The sequence below is a fragment of the Cololabis saira genome, chromosome 14 (genome assembly GCF_033807715.1).
Source record: "Cololabis saira isolate AMF1-May2022 chromosome 14, fColSai1.1, whole genome shotgun sequence".
In the NCBI taxonomy this organism is placed as follows: Eukaryota; Metazoa; Chordata; class Actinopteri; order Beloniformes; family Belonidae; genus Cololabis; species Cololabis saira.
In genome coordinates, this window is record NC_084600.1 from 19536972 (window position 1) to 19558474 (window position 21503).

General features: G+C 40.1%; 1 protein-coding gene across 1 annotated transcript; it reads right to left on the bottom strand.

Moving 5' to 3' along the window:
* Positions 1 to 1883: 1883 nt before the first annotated feature.
* Positions 1884 to 19420, bottom strand: ammecr1 (AMMECR nuclear protein 1). Its single transcript, XM_061740051.1, has 6 exons — positions 17845 to 19420; positions 12638 to 12748; positions 11132 to 11246; positions 10629 to 10719; positions 10435 to 10531; positions 1884 to 6907 (listed from the first exon to the last, which is right to left on the bottom strand). Exons 1-6 carry the CDS (start codon positions 18300 to 18302, stop codon positions 6793 to 6795), a joined length of 987 nt encoding a protein of 328 aa, XP_061596035.1. The 5' UTR covers positions 18303 to 19420; the 3' UTR covers positions 1884 to 6792.
* Between the last annotated feature and the right edge of the window lie 2083 nt (positions 19421 to 21503).

A 21503-nucleotide genomic window follows, 5' to 3' on the forward strand; every position in this document is an offset into this window, starting at 1 on the left:
TTGGACCACTGTTCTCCGCGAGGTCAGGCGGGGTGAAGGGCTTAAACTGCAACTGAAGTGAGCCTTTCCGCTAGTCTGTAGCAACCCATGACTGCAGACTGTCACGAGAGGAGGTTTTTATCTTCAAACTTCAAAACAGACCCTGCAGCTGCACAGCAGGGCCTCAAGGAAATGGTGGATTAAGAGAGAGACTCAAACACAGCGCAGGGACCTGCAGGAATACTGTGCTGTTTCATCACTGGAGCACATGAAACTGATGCAGTGAGCAAACTTTGTAACAGAAATCACATTGAAATTCTTTGGTACAATAAAAGTTGCAGACCTTGCTGGTTTAAAATTAATGAAATCATCAGTATTATTTATACAAAGAACTGGAAGCTACAACACTGGCATGGATACAAAGTAAAGAGCTTCATAGATTCAATCCTAATGCCAGGTTCATGTGTGGTTACACCTCAAATAGCAAATGTGGGGACTAAGGTAATTAAAAACAATGTCATGTTTATCTAAGAATGGTTTTACCTTATTTTAAGAGCTGATAAGGACCAATATGTTTGCTTCTTCATTGATTTTATTTATGTAGTTTTCTGTTATGCTGATACAGATTCTTTGAACTGAAAGAGGGGGTGTTAACTTTAAAAATGACTGCAGCAAATGTGTACATTTCAGGGTTTTTGTGGGTAATAATAATTTAGCTAACTGAAAAAAACCAGAACAGAGTATTTGTAACAGGTTAGTGAAGCAATAAATGCCCAGTTCTTCTTCCATGTAAACCATTCTAGCAAAGAAACTGAATTACAATTGATCAACAACAACAAAAAAGCTATTATATGTGCATGGATTATGTTCTTATCAACAAGGTTTTACATTGTGTGGATACAGATACAGATAGTACCCACAATTACTTGTGAATAACATGACATTTTCATTAGTTGCTGATGTTCAATATTCCAGGTCACACAGAATATTGTTAACATTTAATGTTTTACATTAAGGAGATGAAAGCAGTGTGAACCAAAATGACAGCACCCTTACTTTAATGTTTCCTGCACAACCTTTAGCATCAATCGCTGCCAACAGGCGACCTCTGTAGGTGTAAGTGAGAGCTCTGCGTCTGCCAACAGGTTTGTGAAGTGTGTCTTTTTCATATTCCGGTATAGTGGGTCATTGGAAAGCACTCCAGGGTTTTCTTTTAGTCATTCCTGGGTGTTTTTAGCTGTGTGTTTCAGGTCATTATCCTGTTGGAGCAGGCTGAGACTTCATTGAGTCCTAAATACAGTAAATCAACCCCCAAACATAACTCAGCCCCTTTGTGGCTTATTGGCCTGCAAAATTGAATCTGGCGCTTATTAATTTTTTGCTTCGAGTCCTCCTGGATCTTCTTCCACGGAGCCCATTATTGTTCATAAAGCAAACAAGCCGTGATCAGACTTTGATGTACTCTGGCCTTGGGACTTCAGCTTGTCTGTGGATGTTTTGTTTGGCTCTTCGTCCACGGCCCACGTCTCTCCCTCTGATCGACCTTTTGCTGCATTTCCTCCCCCAGCCATGTCTGGGAAGTTGGCTGGAGTCACATGGATCTAATGTTTCTAAACAATATTTGCAATTGTGGTCACAGAAGCATGAAGCTACTTGGAAACAGTCTTACATCCATGTTCAGCGTTTCCTTAACAGCGATGTCAAACTACAAAGAAGCAAGTTCTCAGAAATATTGAACACAAATACTAATAAATCTTATTTTGAAACATGATGTAACATCTATAAATCATCTTCGATCACATACTAAATGCATGTACATCACCCCAGGCTGAAAAAGGTGTTTTTCAGAATATCATTAAATACTACACTTGTGGATGCTTTGAAAGACAGGAGGACACACTTGCTTTGCAGTGGATTTTGTATTTTTTATTGAATAAATGATCTTAAAAGGTAATAACAAGGTTTAAAACTACATTATCTTCACAGCCATTGCTTACATACTCAGATACCCCATCTATATATATTCTTTCAACCCTCCCCACATTTTGTTTTGCTTTTCTTTTTTTTTTCCTCATATTCACTTTTTCCATTTAGTCATATGATAATAAATGCCCATTTCAAGTCGTGTCACACTAACAGCAATTCAATAGGAGGGGAGAAAGGGCCTAGCTCTACGGGGGATGGAGTTGAAGTTCCCAGTTCATATTATTCCATCAAAATTTTCAAGAGTATTAAAGTAGAGGAATAAAAAGAAAAGAAAAAGGGAAAAAAAATTCCAAACATTGACAGAAAAAGAAAAGTTGGTATGAGGAGTTACACCAGGTAACCCTCCCAGCCCATCAGGCCACTGCAACGGAAAGTCATTTGTACAGTGACACGTCTTAGAAGTCGGTGTCTCAAAAATTCAGAACATAGAAAACCACTAAAATAATTTTGAAACTAGATCCAAAATATTCCTTTGAAAAGAATTTATTTTGTTGTACAAAAACAGTCATTTTCTCTTTTTTTTGTCTTTTTCTTAAATATTTTTATAATAAAAGCTTCAAACACAAGTTTATTGTAGTTCTTATTTGTCATTATCATTATTATTATTGATTCATTTATTCCTCTTTTTTTATTCTTTTCTTTTTTTTTTTTTTCTTATCCATCAGTGCGATTGTATACCAGTGCAGCTACTGGGTCCAGAGTAAAGAAAACAGGCTTTTCTTATTTTTAATGGCATAAAAAATAAGGAAAAATCCATCTTTTATACAAAGTATGACTGCTGGTCTTTAGGGGGAAAAAAAAAAAAAAAAAAAAAAAAGAAGAACATTTATAAACCCACAAAGCTAGGAGGCACACCATGGGATTTTCATTTTTGAAAATTATAGCAATAATACTAATAATAACAACAGAACAAGTAACAACAATTAGCAACCATCCCAATGCCGGGTACGGCTTCAGAGACAGAATCAATGAAAATTCATTGAAAACTGGGTTGCTTAACAAGTCAAGACAGTTGAGAAATCGCACAAAAAAGAAATTAGGAGAGGGGAAAAAAATAAAAAGAGACAAAGAACATTTTGTCAATAGCAGGGGTGATTTTTGGAAGGACAGGAAGCCAGGCCAGAAGAGCAGCATTTGGGCATGGCCGCTGGCATCTTTGGTTCAGTCAAACATACGAAGGTAACATGAGCTCGAGCATTCCACGGATAACAAGAATGACCACACAAGGAACGCTGAGGCTGAACTCGAACCCTGGTATGGAACCAAAACACAATCTGCTACAACAATCTACAAATGTCGTTCCATAAAATCCTGTGAGGTATCAATGCTTTCAACTGTTGATCGGTACAGAATTCTGCATGTTCTACATAAAACGTCGACTACCGTCCCGCTATAAGAGATGCTGCAGAGGGCTGCAGAAAAAGGACCCGTCACTTGGCAACAATTCAAACTTTGCTCTTTCAGAGGAGGTCAAATGATTCAGCAGCAAGAACAGAAATGTGTTCTGTAAACCAAAATAAAAACAGGATCCAATCTTCCAGGCGAGGCAATGACCACTTCTACTGTTAACTTCTAGTAAACAACACGCATCACACCTTGACAAACTTGGCCATGCGGTTGGGCCACAGTGTTGGGAGTCTTCGGGGGGGAAAAGGTTAATGTGTGACTTCTTGTCCTTTCAAACCTGCAGGGGTGTTGACTTGCACTGGTAGGAACAATAAAATCATAAAAGAAAACAAACAAACACCTGTTGAACAGATCTGCATATATCAAGGATAGTAAAAAGTAACACTTGTAGGATTTTCTCTTAATACATCGCCGTTGAATTACAATAATGACCATTAACAGTACATTCTATAGCCCCTATGGTGTCCTTCATTGTAAGTAAGAATGTCTATTTTTCCCATAGGGAATTGATCCCAAAAAAATCACCCACAATCTAGAAAGCAGAGTTTCTTGGGGCTATTGTTTATATGAATGAGTCATCCTTCACTATTAAAATGTGCTGTCATGACTCATTTCACAGCAAGCATTAAAGAGAAAACCTTACATGTAGCATCTTTAAGTATGATATGATCAATGAGTCCGCATGACCAGTCACGAGCTGTGACCACCCCAATATGAGGTCCGATAGCACCATATTTGTCTTTTAAATCTCTTAATGGTTAATAAAGAGTGTCTAAGCCATAGATCAAGCATATCATGGATAAAACCATAGGTCTCATACTCATACATACATGCAACAAAATAAATTGCATGTGTATACAAAGACATATATGTAAAAGAGCATGGTCAGTTTGGTTTTGCAGCAGAAAACTTCAGGTTGTGCTGTATTAAATGGACCAGGAAATTGGTGCCTGACTGTTCCTCTTTGTAGTGTATTTTGTATTTTCTTCAAGAGGCTTACCGCCATCTTCCTGTGGTTGAAACGTCAAGGGTGTCAGCATCACAGTGCCCAACTTTCTCTACAGAGGATGAGTATGTGAAGTGTATGTGAGGGAACAGGAGACTGCTGGTGTACAGGGTCCCCCGTACATCCATGGAGACTTGGGTAAAAAGGTCTCTAAGTGAGGACAGTGTAATCTGCGGCCCTCTCCCATTCGTGGAGTACAGATGGAGCTGGGAAGGAGCAGACCACAGCACAGAGGAACATTCAGATCATCATCTACTGGTCCATTGCTGAATAAATAATTTATTTAAGGCAACACAACTGAAATCTGGATCATTTTGGGTTACTGTGGATGGAGCGCCAAAAGCCCTTGACATTTTTGCATAAAGAAAAATAACCTGTCAGTTAGTAAAGGCTGTTACCATGAAAGATGTCGGTCATGTAACAAGAACCTCTCAAAAAATTCCAGTTAGTAACCAAACATCCAAAAAGAGCAGACCGCATGGTGATCCTCAACTAAACATTCTTTAAAGCAAGTCCAACTAGCCTAATGTGTGTGGATGTGACTCACAACTAGAAATATTTGGATGGAAAATGGCTTTTTAAGTCCCTCACAAAGCTCTTGCTTTTGAAAGATAGGCCTCGACTGTGAGCTGCAAGGCCCCACACAGAGATTCTGCTTCAACAAATCCAGCTGTGTTTCCAGCAACCTGCTGCCAGACACCTGACAAAACGGACCATGAATCAAAACAATCCCTGTGCTGTAAACACACGGGTCAACAGGATCAACGGGATCTCAGTGAAGGGCGAGGAGGAGAACGGCGGCGGTGCGGTTTCAACAACTATATCAACTAGCTGCATTACAGTGACAGCTTCGGTTTCTACACAGCACTATGACATGCACTTCTAAATGACACAAACATGTTAATAAGATCACTCCCTCTGTGCACCAGGAAGTGGTTTCATTCAAAAATGACCTTTTGTTTTTCTTTTCTTTTTTTTTTAAATCCATCATACATTGTGGACGAGTGACAATGGTTAGCTATAATCTGAAAAGGCAAGACGATGTTTCTACGACGGGTAACGGACTAGGTCTGGGCCGATGGGTGAAACCGCTGGGTCTGACGAGCATTCAGCCATACATTTTTCAGGCTGGCTGCTGTGCATCTGCGTTCTCGATCTGAAGATCTTACATCGCGCGATGCAAACTCTTCAAGCCAAACAACCAACAACTCTCACAAAGCGTGGAATAAAGATATGAGAATATGGCTTAAGTAGTTTTAGCATTTCCCTGTCAAGTTACTCCCTGCTAGTGAACTCCAACAGACATTTAAGTTAAGAAAAAGATAGTTCCTGTACTTCTGTTAACTCTTGGGGGACACGTAATCACACCTGCACCCCCTCTCCAACTAAGGAAAATCAGCCCCACTAAAAAAAACATTTTATATAGATACTAATCAAATTAACTGCTCTAATGGGATTATCCTCAAATAAAACGTCTTCCTCTGCAACCATCTTAAATTTTGAAAAAAAAAAAAAAAAGTATATAGCTGAAAACCCTGATCAATCAAATGTAATTCAAGATATACAGGTTTCACCTCAAAACATCAACTACTGAGAGGGGGAGGCTTCCAACGGTGTCTCTGGGGCATCTTTTGGTGAAATCTAATTTACATGTTCTACTGGTTTTTGTCCCGTTGGAGGACATTTTCTATATCCACACACAATAACGCACACAACTGTGAGCTCAAAGCAATAAACACTACCAACGAAGGCAGGCCGTAGGGCATCACAATCCTACCTAACTTTGGAGTATACATATCCCAATACATTGTTCCAACTACAACACTACGAGAGTTTACAAGGCTAGAACCTCCACAGTCAAGTTTTTTGAGAGTAATCGAAGCAGAGACGACACAGCCTTTGACAACTGCAGTTTCTTTGCTACATGATATACCACGTCTGGATAGTAATAGAAAGAAAAGTGAGGAAAAACTAAGGAATTACTTTTTTTAAATGTAAAACTGTAGCAAAGCCTTAACAATACAAGCGAAAGACTAATCCACCATAAGAGACTTCTTTCCATCCACAGAATCAAACACCTGATTAGGTTTGCTGAAAAGACGCAATATTAATAAAATCTAATATTGGTTTAATTTCCAAACATATGAATGAACGGGGTTATAGATATACGTATACATATGCTGCAAAAACATAACCACGGGCAAACGAAATGAAATACATGGATCTCTTGCCATAATCAAATGATGCTTCGTTGCCACCCGTTGCCATGTCAACGTCTAGGAGACGGCCAGCATGGCAACGGAAACTATCATCATAAAATGGTACAGTAGTAGAAATAGCTAGACCAGGAAGGGGCTGGCTCTCCTGGGAAAAGGTCCGCGGAGAGGTCCAATGATTGGTCATGCGGCTCGCTGTCAGGAATAATGGTTGTAGGGTGGTAGAGGGTGCCCGATGCCGTTCTGGTAGTGATGGTGCTGGCGGTGGGCGATGTACTCTGCATAACCCATCGTCATCTTCTCGCTACGGTACCTGGGATCAGGGGAAAATTTGTCAGTGAAGGGAAGAAGAATCTAGTCATTTATGGAGCTTTTCAACTAGTACCTACTCTGCCCGACTCGCCTCTACTCGGTTTTGGTGGCTTTCCACTAGGGGTGTAGCCGTGCCGAGTGGATACTTTTCTGTAATTACTCTGCTGAGGTTCTAAGCGGGCTGAGGCGGGCTGCATCTGACGTCATCACAATACATGCCACCGATTGGTCAGGCGGTTGGCCAATCAGATGTCTGAGTCAGGATGTGACATCGTTTCAAGAGCGACTCGCAGCTTCTCGTTCATTTTTTCCGAAGAACAATGGCAGCACAGAAGTCTGTTCTGTGGTCAAATTCCGAGGTGCAGACCTTCTTAAACCTGGTGGCTGAGGAAAATATCCAGAGAGAGAGCTAGATCTGCCTGGTGTGCCTATTTCCATCTACGCAACATCAATCGCCTCCGCCCCTCCCTTACCCCCCACACTGCCGCCACACTTGTTCACAGCCTCGTCACTTCCCGCTTGCAACCCTCTCCTCTTCGGCCTCCCTCACAAATCCCTCCAAAAACTTCAACTGGTCCAGAATTCAGCTGCCCGCATTAGCGGGCGACCGATAATCGGCCGTGGCCGATTATCGAATTCGATATTCATAATTTTATTAATAATCGGTATCGCCCCCCCCCCAAAAAAATCGAAAATAAATAATTTCGTTTTTTTTTTTTTAAAGAAAAATTAAGAAATTTACTGAAATACTGCATTTTCTTTTTGTATTAAGAATGTTCAACATGCTCAAACTTAAGTAAACTTAAGTAAATATTTGCACTTAAAAAAATAACCTGTGTAGCCATTTTCACAACCTGTACTGTTTGGTTGTTTGTCGTGTGTACTAGTTAGCTTACTGTTACTACCTCCAAGTAGGCACTTGCTGTGGTTTGGGTCTGGGAATTGGGAGTATTGTGCCTGACTGTTCTAAAATTGAGGCTGTTATTCCTTTTAATTTGTTATAGGCAGCTTTTTTATTTTATGTAAAGAGAAAATTCACTTAATGTTATTTTTTAATAACTGAAATGCTGCTTGTTTTGTTTGATGTTCCATAATTTGCACTTTTGATGTGTGAGCCGTGCGAAGTGAATATTGCTGTCCTTCCTAGTTAAAGCAATAAATTGCTCACCATTCATTTAAATGAATTCTTGTATTGAAATTTGTTTTCTCCCAAAAAGGTAAAAAAGGGTAATAATCGTATCGGCTGATATAGGCTATCGGTCTTTTTGATTTCCCCCTAATCGGTGATCGAAATAATTGAAAAAAAGGCTGATCGGTCGGACACTAGCCCGCATCATAACTGGGACCCCCTCCATCCATCACATCACTCCTGTCCTCCAACAGCTCCACTGGCTCCCGGTTCAGTTCCGCATTCAGTTCAAAGTCCTCTTTTTTACATTCAAGGCCATCCACAACCTCGCCCCCCCATATCTGTCTGATCTCCTCCACGTCCACACTCCCTCCCGAGCCCTAAGATCCTCCTCCTCCTCCATAAAGCCATCTGTCCTCTCCGCCCGTCTCACCACCAGGGGGAGCAGAGCATTCGGCCGCTCTGCTCCTCGTCTCTGGAACTCACTACCACCCCAACTCAGGAGCATTGACTCATTCCCTCTTTTCAAATCTCAACTCAAAACTCATCTGTTCAAGACTGCCTACCGCCTCTTTCTGTTGTTTCTTTATTTCTTACCTCTGCTGTTTTTCAATTTTTTTTAACGTGTTGTGTATGGCGACTTTGAGTGCCAAGAAAGGGGCCTTTAAATAAAATTTTGTGTAAAAATGTATTATTAATTATTATTTATTATTATTATTATAATTACTGTATGCACTACTGTTTAATTTTTTCTAAACTTTTATATTTTTAAACTTTAAATTGTTTTTTTTTAACTATCACTATTTATACTCCGTAATGAGATTATGGTAATTCAAGTAACCTATTACTAGAACACTAGGATCTGATATGATGTTGATTAATGTTTTTAATGTGTATTTGCAACAAGATTATGGTAACTAAGTAACCTATTAGAATGCTAGGATCTGATATGATGTTGATTGTTATTATATACCTTTCTCTTTATTTAAACTTGCTGTTTGCCTTATTATTGATGTAAAGCACAATGTAGAGCTACAATTCTTGTATGAAATGTGCTATACAAATAAAGTTATTATTATTATTATTATTATTATTATTATTAAGATGGGGCCACGAGGAATTAAAAAATACCAGGAGCTTCCTCAGTCCAAGGCTACAAACGTCAGAGCAGCTTCGCTCCAACCCGCCTACTTCCAATCTGGGTATTGAAAAGAAACGAGAGCAGGGAGAGTCGAGTCGGGCTGAGTAGGTACTAGTGTAAAAGTGTCATTAGAAGCGTCATGATCATAGTTTGGACCACAACACAGTAATGCCCCTCGTAACCCCTTTAGCTAGCCTCAGGCAGGTGCAGAGCAGGTGCAGATGACTGGCACGGTCACTTCTTCCAACCTGTGCAGCCACAGTCTTTTCATCATAGCTTTGTAGCCTCAACTCGAGTAGAACCACTTGAGGGGGGATTTTTAGATTTAACAACCTCCTCTGGAACCACTGGAGTAGCCACGTCTCAAGACAAGTTAACATAATCTTAAAAAGGAACATTCCTGAGTTAAACACAAGGTCTATCATAAGATGTGTAAACCTTCACCGGCGAAACAAAACAATGGGAATCAAAACACCTTCTGTGGGAGAGCGATATATGTGTTAGCTGTGAAATGGCAACACTATCACTGTGTTCAAAAAGTAATTCCAACTGTGTAAGCGTACAGAAAGTGTAGAAAAATGATGTCTCTGCCCAGTCACCGCCACCTTTTCATAAGTCTGTAGAAGCCGACTGCTGAATGTCGTACAAACTACCGTCAATAAACACAAAAGGAGGACCATTCATGACGCGCTTCACTGAACTCAATCAGCGCTCAGATATTTATGACAAAATAGGCAAGTGTTAGAAACAGCGACCAGGAACTCTCCTTCTTTGTGTGTATTTATAGTAGCTACTTAAAAATTCGGTAGTCAACTTCAGCATTATAAAAAGGTGGCAGTGACCAGAAGGAGCTGCCGGAAAGCACTTCCTGTACAAACAGTCCTTTCTATAAATTTGCATAGTTAGAATCACTTTGGTTCCTCTGTAGGAAATCCGATCAACAATAACACTTAAGATAGAAACATTTTCTGGAGTCTCGTCAGAGAGTTAAAATATCAATTTATTTGTAATGTATTTTGCCCTGAGGTGCTAAAATAAATGGTCATTTGGTTTCAAACACATATTCTAACTCAAAACTGCTTTGATTCAATGTGTTTTGGTCCCCAACAAAATGCTACACGCTTTACAACCTGATAACAGACTTCGGCTTGATTGAACTCCAGAATGTTCATTTACGTGTAATATCTTTGCAGCTCTGTTCAGCTGGGACCCATTAATGCTTTAGCAACAATCATTTCATGGCATAAATGTAATTTACCTGGTTAATTTAATGGTCTTCCTGAAGTCATTTGTGATGGGAGCTTTATAGCCTCCCTTTCGTAGTAAGGAATCTATGGTTTGAATGTGGTCCCAACCTAGGGGAAAAAAAAAAGTTCAAATGTCACTGTCTTTATCAAAAAAGAAAAGAAATCAGAAGGGCCTGGTTTGTTAGGTGCACACAAAAAATCTCACCTTGCTCCTTTGCAACCTCTGGAAGGTAGGTGGCGGTGCGTTTTGATCCTTTTTCATTGAAAAACTCTATCCTTATACCATGAACACCCACCTAAAATCAAAGTTAGATGCAGCACTCATAAAAAATTAGGTTAGAAAACATAAATCACTCCATTGAGAAAACAAAGAGAGTTTGAAGCTGAACATAATAGAATGAAGGCTTCACATTTTACAACTATTTGCAGCTGTGAGAAATGTTTTAGCTCCGACTTTGATCATTTCATGAGATGCGTCATGGCAGATATGATGATATCATCTTCCTAAATATCCTATTTCACACAACAGCTGAACAAACATCAACTCTCCTATCATCTCATGAAACCAGTTATGCCTTGAAGTGAACCCACCAGAGAAGCCTCAAAGAAACATGGATTTAGAGGATTGTAGTGATAAGGAGAAGAGTGCATGAGCATATCAAAAGCTGGGCTCTCTCAGCCATATTCTAGCAAAGCTGCGTCTCTTACCTCCCAGTCAAGGTAATCACCGACGTCTTCAAAGTTGGTGAGAAGAGACACTGAGCAGAAGAGGCGAGGCAGCTCATCCCTTGTCATCGGGGGGAAGCGGCTGTCTTTAAGGGCACTGCATGAAAAGGTACAAAGACATATGGCATTAGAAAATTTGGAAGAAAGTCAACACCAGCCTTAAAAGGACTGGTTGACTATTATTTGAATCCATCCATCCCCAAACACATTTCCCTTCCCCCTTACATTATATATTTACATTCAAACGGTGACATGAAATCAGGTTACCAGCAAGATGCTTCCTCTGTTGGAGATGACCCAAGGACATAAGGAGTGCGACAGATAAAATGAGTATAACTATTACACTGTACTTTGTGCATTTACATCTATTTGACAAGTCACCTGAAGAGGCATTCAGATAAAGAAATACTGGTGAGGACACTCCACAACAAGGGGGTCTTTACTTTGTCATATTTCTTGGGCCATGCAGCTGCCATGGTTTACTAACAAGGCTACATGTATTTGGCACCTCATTTGCTTTTTGGCGGGTTAAAAACAACTTCTTCCATTTGTTTAAAACAAGTCCAATCTTTCTTTTTCACAACACTACAGGTATAATTGGACAACTTGTCCAAAAACTTTTTTTTCTTCAAATTTTGTTACTCTGTTGACCTTTATTGACAGTTTAGAGACCAGAAATTGAGGAAGAGAGAGATGGAGAAGACACTCGGCAAAGGGCCACGGGCAAGGAATCTGATCTGGGTGTCCTTGCAGACTTTCCCTCAATCACATGGTTGCTATGGTAGCGTACATGCATAAAACCAATATAAACAAGAAGAAATGGAGGGGGTGATCCAGTGTTGCCATTATCACAAAGGCTTATGTGCAGCTGTTGTGCGACTTTACAAGTTACTTGAAAGAGCCAGGGATCGAGGGCGCTACTGTCTACTGCTTTATTACAGTATCCATCCATGAACTGTTGATGACTGTCACCATCGTGCTAATTGTCTGCCATGTCTCAAAATAAAGCTGACAAAATTATTCCCATGCTCCGATGTCACCTTTGTCACCATGGCAGACCTTTGTGTTGCATTGTGAATGACAGAAAACCCTTTTCGAGTGACCACACCAAAAAGATTGTTACACATCCATGAAAACCTGATCAGAGTTGCATCTCAAAGTAACTCCACATTTGGTTTCAATCAGATTTAGAAGAGAAAAAATGATGTTTGTTTTTCTCCTGGTGGGGGAGTTTTGTCTTTTTTTTTTTTTACTTGCCATTTTTTCTTCAATATTTGTCTGGGGAGGTACTGTAGGGGTGGGGGGGTCATGCTCTGGGCCTCTGAAAAGCACCCAGAGACAACGTGTGTCTATGTAACAGATGCTATATAATTAAATTGCATTTAAGTAAATGCAATCCCGATATACAAATGATCAGATCTGGCACTCTGAACAGAACCTAAATCGGTATCTTTAAGACAAAATAAAGTAACTGTATAAGCTGCTTACCTGGTAAGGGTGTACTCCCTGAGTCCTGAGTGCAGATTCATGGCAGAAAATGTACCTATACAACCCCTCAACCGCTTGTCTCTGCCTATTTTCCATGTGACAAACAGCGGACTGAAAAACAGAGAAGAACAGAAGAATGTCTTCAAGTTAGTTGAACTTTCACAACAAACATGCCACCTTTACAATACTTTTCTGTAGTGCAATAAAGGATGCCGTCAACACATGCTGCTTTTTCCGTTTAGATAGAAGTACTGAGTCTTCTCTAGCTCTGGCACAAACTTTCATCATGATGGATCACCGAATGTCTGCTTATAGTATTGAGCCATCTGCATAACCATTTATTTTTCTTAGACTGCAATTTTCAACCGTTTCATGTAGTAAGATGTTCCAGTTTTTATGAAGAAAGAGCTACTGGTATAGAACATTAGCCTCGGGAAAAACCAATTGGTATGAAAATAAACTAACATACATAACAATTTATAACCATTTGACTTAGACAAATGTGTGAAAGCCAAATTCTGCAACACTGAAGCACCGTTTCAGCAGAATTAATGACACCAGTTTCAGGTAGATTATCGGACTGATAATAAAGGGGGAAATCAAAAGCAGAATTAAACAACAGGGAATTAAAGCCATCCAGTAATGTGCATATAAAACTGTATCTCCACTGCACAACTTTTATTCATCTGTTCACAGCATAACAAAGCAATGCATTTTAACTTTCATCATTCTAGCAGCGGCTCATTGTAGAAGCATTATGGGTCCATCACTGCAAGTGCTTATAACTTTACTGCAACCAGGATTTTTTTTTATCCAAATGTCCTACTTTTTTTCTGTCACTTAAATATTCAGTGGAAAAATTAATTACATTTACTGATTGATTTTCCTTGATTGTCTTAAGTCTTGCATCAGATACGTTACATGTGTCAGTCACATGACACATAAAATTGCAAGACACCAGAATTCGTATTTTTCCTCGATCATTTTTAGTTTCCACATTAAAATACTCCACAAAAATAAGAGGAAAACTCAACTGTGGCTTTGCTTTTGTTTTCAATAATCAATTCTCCTTTTTTTCTTTTACATATTGGCAAGAAGGTGATGTTCCCAACTGAAGAGCTGGCATGGGCAAAGGTTGGACATATTGCTAGTTTGGTTATTTTACTGATAGAAGAGTATCCATTTAAAAAGGAAACATATTCTCTGGAAGTTTGTTGAATTTTCCGTCATGTTCCCAAATGCAGACGTTCTGCTTGATAGCTTCAGATGAATATGTTATCTAACATTGTACACATCAGCTGACCACAGTGGCCTCATCGCATCCCTTTAAGACAAATGAGCATCAGCTACAGTAACTTAGTTAGCTAAGTAATCATACTGAATTACCTGCAGCAGAGCTTCCTGATTAGTTTATTCTTTATTTTTAAAATGATACATGTGCATCCAAATAGTTTACTCAATGTTGATCTGTTGTATTTACTGGATACCTGCAACAGTCAAAACATACACACACCTTAGGGTGTTTCACATTAGAGACTGCTTTGCATAATCACTTAGAAAAGATAAAGCCACATTTTTGGAGGAAAACAGGTCTGGCCATCTAAATATTTAAGCCACTACTGTTACTGTTAACAGTAGACAAAATTTTAACAATCTGCTGCCATGTGCCACCTACTCGCCAACGCTGCTGAACACTGCGTCTATGACAAATGCTCGGGTCATTTTGAGCATTTCAATAATTCAATCTGACAATGGCCCCAAGTTAAGGCCAAGCCAAGGACAATTTGGGGACATCACAGAGCAGAAGCACAAGATTTTCAACCCTGCCTTTTGCCTTTCCAGTCACAAAGTATACGTTTTGTCTGTCGGTGAAGGTAACGCACAAACCCATGACTGAACTTAATTAATTTTCACTTCATGTTACAACTTATGAACCCCACCCTTCACAGGTAATGGAGACAAAACGGCTGCTATCAATATCTGTGTGCTCACCTGAACAATAAAACAGGACTGGACCCAAAACACTGATGTGCTGAGGAGACTTAGGTATTGTTAAGTGGGGGTACTCCTGGCATCGTATAGGCATAAGAAAGCACATCGGTGACATGCTGCTGCACCCGAAATAATTTTCTTCCCCATTGTAGTTTCTCCCCATTTGTATTGCGTGTTTCTGTATAGACACAAATATGCATTTTTGCACATGTGTTTATGTATAATTCTTTTTTTTGGGAAATAATACTAATCTCATCTGGGTCATAATTGTTTTGTTTTTTTTCCTCAACCAGATTTTTTTTTTGGCATTTGCTCTACCCCAATGCAATACTTTAAACCAGTTTAAAGAGTTATTCTACCGCATTCCATTCTATAAGGACTGCCAACGTAAGCAAGTTTTACAAAATTGCTTTTAGGAAATTTATCACAATGAAGCACTTATCCCAGTTATTCAGATAATGTTATTAAACAGTTCAAAGAGTGTGCTGCGTAGCGTGGAATCTAGAACTGGGCCTTAAACCAATGGTGAAAGAACAGAATTGTTACATTTTTTGAAACACAAATGATTTTAAATATTCCTCTGCAGAGACTTGGTGATTACTGGGGGCAATCAATGTATTTGTAGTTTTAAACAGTTTTTTTTATTATTATTATTTGTTGGCATTTTGCTTACATTCAAATGTATGGCTCTTTCGCTGTTACTTATTGATTTTTCCGTGTGTTCCTGAGTACTTTTCAAGGTACCTATAGATAAATTGTATTATCATTATTTTGCCTGCAAGACTTGGATAAGGAGTAACACTGGATGAAAATCTTTGTAGAGGATACATTTTACAAAGTAGAGGAATGCAATTCTGCATAGGAATATGCATTAAGAAATATTCATATTCTATTTTAAAAATATATTTGCACAAGTTTGTTATAGCAAGCTGTATGTACCCTGACAAGTACATAACAATTCACTGTTTAGATACAATTCAGTTAATTTTTTTAATATATGTATTTGATGGGGACAATGCATATGACAAAGAATAGCACATAAAAATGCAGATTTTCCATTGACTGTACAAAAAATGTTGGGTAGGAGATATTGAGGAATCTTGAAAGACTGCAAGATTTTTTTGAAAAAGACACATTCAAAGAGGGTTGAATCCACTTCATTCAGACCTCCTTCCAAAGCACAAATGGCTGCCTGTTCACTGAAGAAACAACTTGACAGACAAGCCAACAGTCCAATAACTTCACTAGAGTCACACCCACAATAATTGAAGTGTTTTTAAGGCTCTGTCCTTTTCACAGGTGATTAATAATTTTGTCTTGCCATTAAATTATTTAATTACTATTGGGGTGTAAACAGAATTTCAGTTATTACAGAAAAAAATGCAAAAGAAAACGTTATAGCTGTAGCAACTTTACAGACCTTGCTGGAGCCTAGTTTTAACTCCCAATATACATTTGCCTTGTATGGAGCAGTGTAATCTATTAGCGTCTACATGGTGAAGACTTGACACTGCAATTGTAGTTGATGACATGTTAAAGACAAACAAAGCATGTTGAAAATCGGTGTGAAATCTTATTTTCCCCTCAAAACATTTAAAGCCAATACACTAGAAGTGTCATATATGGTTGAGAAAGAAATCTCCTCCAAAAAATGTGGGTAAGCCTTCCTTAAAGTCACATGCTATCACATTACAATGGTCATATAAGGAGGGGACAAAATGTTTCTGTGGAGGGCGTAGGAGTCCAGTTACAGACAGGAAGACATACATTTACTCATCTCATGGTTACTTTGGTCAAACCATACATTCAACATAGTCAGTATAGTCACAAGTTTGCTCGATTCCCTGCTTATTTACCAATCCTGAACATCAATTAGATTGAAAAACCTCACAAGTGCTAAGTAGTTAGCGAGTGCCACCTTTTCTTTGTTGACTCAAGTCGATATTTTTCCTTAATTCGACGATAAAATAAAACACTCATTTCAGACAGAATCTGTCCTAAACCATGTGAAATGCCTGTCAAGTTATCTTGCACATGAAACTTAAGGGTGAATTGAATATTTCTGAGGATAAATTAATCACTCAAAAGCTCATTAGTAGGCTATCGTAGCTTATTGTGGCTAACGCAGCTAAGACCGGTTTGTTTCAAGCAGTTAATTCAAGTTTGAGTGAAAACTAGCACTTTTAAAGTGTTTTTCCCTGGTTTTTTAAATCCTTAAAATAAAAATAGACCCTAAACCCGAAAGCATTCAGACTTTAGACTTGGTTTAGCCGTGTTTTCCTTTCAGCTGCTAGCTGATGCTATTAGCACACATCCTTAGTCACAATAAACGCGTTTGACCGTAAAAAGTTCATTTTTCCGACACGTGGCGACGGAAAACCTACCAGGTACTCGCTGCATGGGTCACACAAACACACACCAGAACTGATGGACATCATGTCCCATGAAGAGCAGCATTAACATGCTTGTTTAGCTGCAGGCCGGGGCAGACAGGCAGTCTCCAGGCCCAGACACACACTTGCTCCATCTCACACACATTTGCGAGGTTTTTAACTTAAATTCAACAGCAAGTTCAATTTAGTTTTGAAATGACAGTTTGTGCTCTCAACTCTGGAGCGGAATCCCGAGCAAATCAGACAAAGTGTTGTGCAACAAACATCTGTGGAGAGAATATACAACCATGAGGTGTAACCATAATATATATATATATATATATATATATATATATATATATATATATATATATATATATAGAGTGTGTGGGTGTATATGTATTGATATATAATATATACAGTACAGACCAAAAGTTTGGACGCACCTTCTCATTCAAACAAATGGGCAAGTGTGTCCAAACTTTTGGTCTGTACTGTATGTATATATATATATATATATATATATATATATATATATATATATATATATATACACATATATATACATATATATAAATAAAATATATAATAATAGTACACTATTAGTAGTTAAAAGGGTTGTTTTATGTTGCATGACCGTCATGTTGATTTCATGGACTTTTATTCTAGGAGCTTTTATCGGTAATGTCTTGTTTTTATCGTATTTCTACTTTTATTATAGTATTGTGTGTTATTATTGATGTTGTTTTATTTTTTGTGACATCCCCTTGTCTGTGAAAGGTGCTATAGAAATAAGAATGTACTTTAGTTAATACAAATATATGAAAACAAAGCAGTACTCACTAGGGATCGTTTGTAAACCTGGGTGTCCTCGGAGGTTGGTATCCGTACAGATGGCAATAAAGCACGTCGAAGCAGAAGCAGCACATCTCGGCGGAGACGACCATCTTCCTGCCGCCGCTGGCCGAGCCCGGGCCGGGGCTGAGGCTGGGGGAGAGGCCGGTGGTGTATCCGGCCGGTGCCGGGGACAGAGAGTTGCTGCTGCCGCCGACGACGGCGCTCCCGCCGGGTCCCCCCAGGCCGTTGGCTCTGCCCGCGTTCCCCGTCGATCCAACGGTGGCGGAGGAGCCGCCGATGCCCAGCTCCGAGCCGCAGTGTCCGGTTCCCGCCACCCCGCTCCCCGCCCCCACCCCGCCGGGGCCCCCCGACCCGGGCGACCCCGACAGCTTCTGCTTCTTCACCCCGCAGCACCCGGCCGCCATCTTGGAACAATCTGCACCGACACACCGCTTCCGACCCATAACCGTCACCGCGGGAAGGGCGGGGGGGGCAACGCCGACCAGACGCACAAATCCCGCTGCGTTGACACGCACGACGGACACTCCACTTTCACTCCTTTTTTTATTTTTTTTTATTTTTTTTACACTATTATTTTTTTTTTTTGTGTCAGACGATATATAATAACCGAAGACTGCAAAGTCACCCTCGCGTTGCCTTTTTAAAAATGCGTATAATAATAATGTTTTTTTTTTTTTTTATTATTATTATTTCTTTTTAAATATACACCCTGTATCCCCAACACATCCGAGCTCGGTTAATTCCCCCTTAGACGTATAAGCTGAGGGAATAAACAGTCCGAACCAAGCGGGCCAGATGTGAAGCCGACAGCCAGTGCGCCGTAGCCCCGCAGCACAGCTCTCCAAGTGGACGCCGGGATCTGGAGTACGCACGACCCATAAGCTTCAGCGCAAAATGCGCACAGTTCCCTAAGCAACGTAGCTTCTCATTGCACCAGTTCGTTTTTTTTTTGTTATTTTTTTTGTTATTTTTTTTTGCTACTGCCTCACGAACTTCTAATTACACAACAGGCCCAGGACATTGGGAGTCCAGACGCTGGAGTAAAATGGCATCTGACAATGCGGGGTTGGCATGGCACAATGAAAACGCGTCAGGGCCGAGCAAGTCATGTCAGCGCCGGTTGCACCTGCATCATCATGACTTGTTCTTGGATCTGAGTAAAAAAAAAAAAGAAAGAGAGGAATAAAACTAAAAAATCTCAACAACACCCCCCTCCGCGTCAAAATGGAGAGCTGAAAGTTTTCAGTATAGGTGTTTTGAGGTTGTCATCCGCGCACGGGGATACACACAGAGCGTTCTAGTCCGTGGACCGTGAGAAATCCGCTGGATTTGGCAACCCTCCCTTGCGCATCCGCCTCTCGGCTGCTGCTACGGTTCGGTGCTGGTCGGGTGGAAGCCCAGGGATCCGTCTGTGGGCACTGGACGACGCCGGAACCGGATTCAGAAACAGGGTCTGCGCCCAGCTGCTACACATATGCGCAGATTTTTCAGGGGTGTCAAGTTTGCGATTCGGAATAAATGTACGGTGCTGCGGAAGCATGCGCGCTCATGACGTCCAGACGCGCGTTTGCGTGCGTGCGTGCATGGAAAAAATAAAAAGTAACGGTTCTCCCCCAATTTGTAAAAGGTACAGTACATGAGTGGGCTTTCACTGCATGCCCCTTCAGTGCACGTCAGGAAACACACTGGACAAATAGAGACACTTGTGCTTCTTATGATTCACAATACAATATTTCTAAAGTATTTCCTGCTTCAGGTACATTTTTGGGTTTCATGAACACATTCTGAAAGCGCATGTAAATATGCATGGTGTAATCTTGTCACAAATGTCTCCTATTCATTTCTGACCCCACCAGTCGTTCAAAGTCATTCTCCATCTGCAGCTTCAGACCCACTCATATGTTTTGGTACTAAAGGAATCTATGTGATTGATACCTAGTATGGTAAGCTGTCACCCTACCCTGACTCACAGCGTGCCATAGCAACATATTATGGCTATAAGTAAACTTTAACAAACCTTTATGTATTCCTTTTTTATCAGTAAGTAAATACAACCTCAAATGAACGACATACAACATACACATTAACTTTCTGCACCGTGCTGTTATCCATCCATCCTTTATACCAGCTTATTCCAATGCAGAGTCACGGGTGTCTGCTGGAGTTTATCCCAGCTCTCTCTGCACAAAAGGAAGGGGTACACCCTGGACAGTAAATCACAAGGGAAAATGAAGCCAAAATTAAAATAATAAATGAAATGTAATATAATCATGTGGGAAATATAGGTATCCCCCATTATTCAAAAGTTTGTAGCTCCATCTTAAGCAGAAATAATAAAATAATCATAATACATTTTAATTGTAAGGCGATTTTATTGGCACTCAAGGTCGCCGTACAACAATCAAACATGAAAACAATTAAAACAACAGAAAACAGCAGTTTGCTGCAGAACATAAAAGACAAGCATTATGATTCAAATGTCTGTCTGAATAAGTACATTTTGAGATCTGACTTAAAAACTGAAACAGAGTCAATAGTCCTGATGTCAGAGGGGAGGGAGTATCAGAGATGAAGAGCAGAGCGGCTGAAGACTCTAGACTCCATGGTGGACAGACGTGCGGGGGGGACAGTCATGGAGGAGGCAGATCTGAGAGACCGGATGGGGATACTGATGTACAGGAGGACAGAGAGGTACGAGGGTTATGGGTGTCCGTAAACGTCAACAAGGAGGATTTTGTAGTTGACACAGTGTTTGATGGGAAGCCAGTGGAGTTGATGTAGAACGGGTCGATGTGACTGATGGACGGTGTTCTGGTGATGATCCAAGCAGCAGGTTTCTGGACCAGCTGGACTTTATGGAGGAGTTTGTGGGGAAGACCAAAGAGAGGGAACTGCAGGCGGGAGGGGACCAGAGAGAGTGGACCAGGATTGCACCGTTGGGAGAGTGAAGAGCGGAAGTAGGCAGACCGGGTGATGTTGTTGATGCGGGTGTGGGTGAACCAGGCTTTGACTTCCTGTCAGCTGGTACAGAGGGAAGAAATAACATCAAGCAGCTGTTTTCTGTCCGTCTTTAGCCTCACACAATCAGTCTGGTTCCATGATGTTAGAAAAACTGCATCAAAATCAAACATATTATCAGGCCAATACATCCAGATAACTAACTTTCTAACTGCACTTCCTTGTTTTGAACACTGAGGGCATATAATGTATTTCATACAGCTTTATGAAGGACATATGGAACCATGTCCATTTACTTAGATGAACCTGTTGTGCAAAAGTGCCAATATTCTCGCTTTACAAAAATAAGATAAGTCACAGAATCAAAATTGCATTACCTTCAGACTTGGTGCATTGATTAGAAAAAAATCTCTACCCACTTAATGCTAAATAGTGCAATCTTTAATATACAGTTCCTGTGGATGTGGAATTGGGGAGAAGGGGTGTCACAGCTCTACTGGTCTTCATTTCACCTCTGACAGGTTTCATATGTTGTTTCTGTAGCAACACTTGAAATTAAGATATTTGGAAAGATTTGATCAGAGTGAACATAAAGTAATGTTAATATAAGCCTTGCCAGCCAAGCTAAAATAGACAACTCTGTCGGAACAAAGTCTTTTACAATATATTTAGCAGGAATAGTTGGA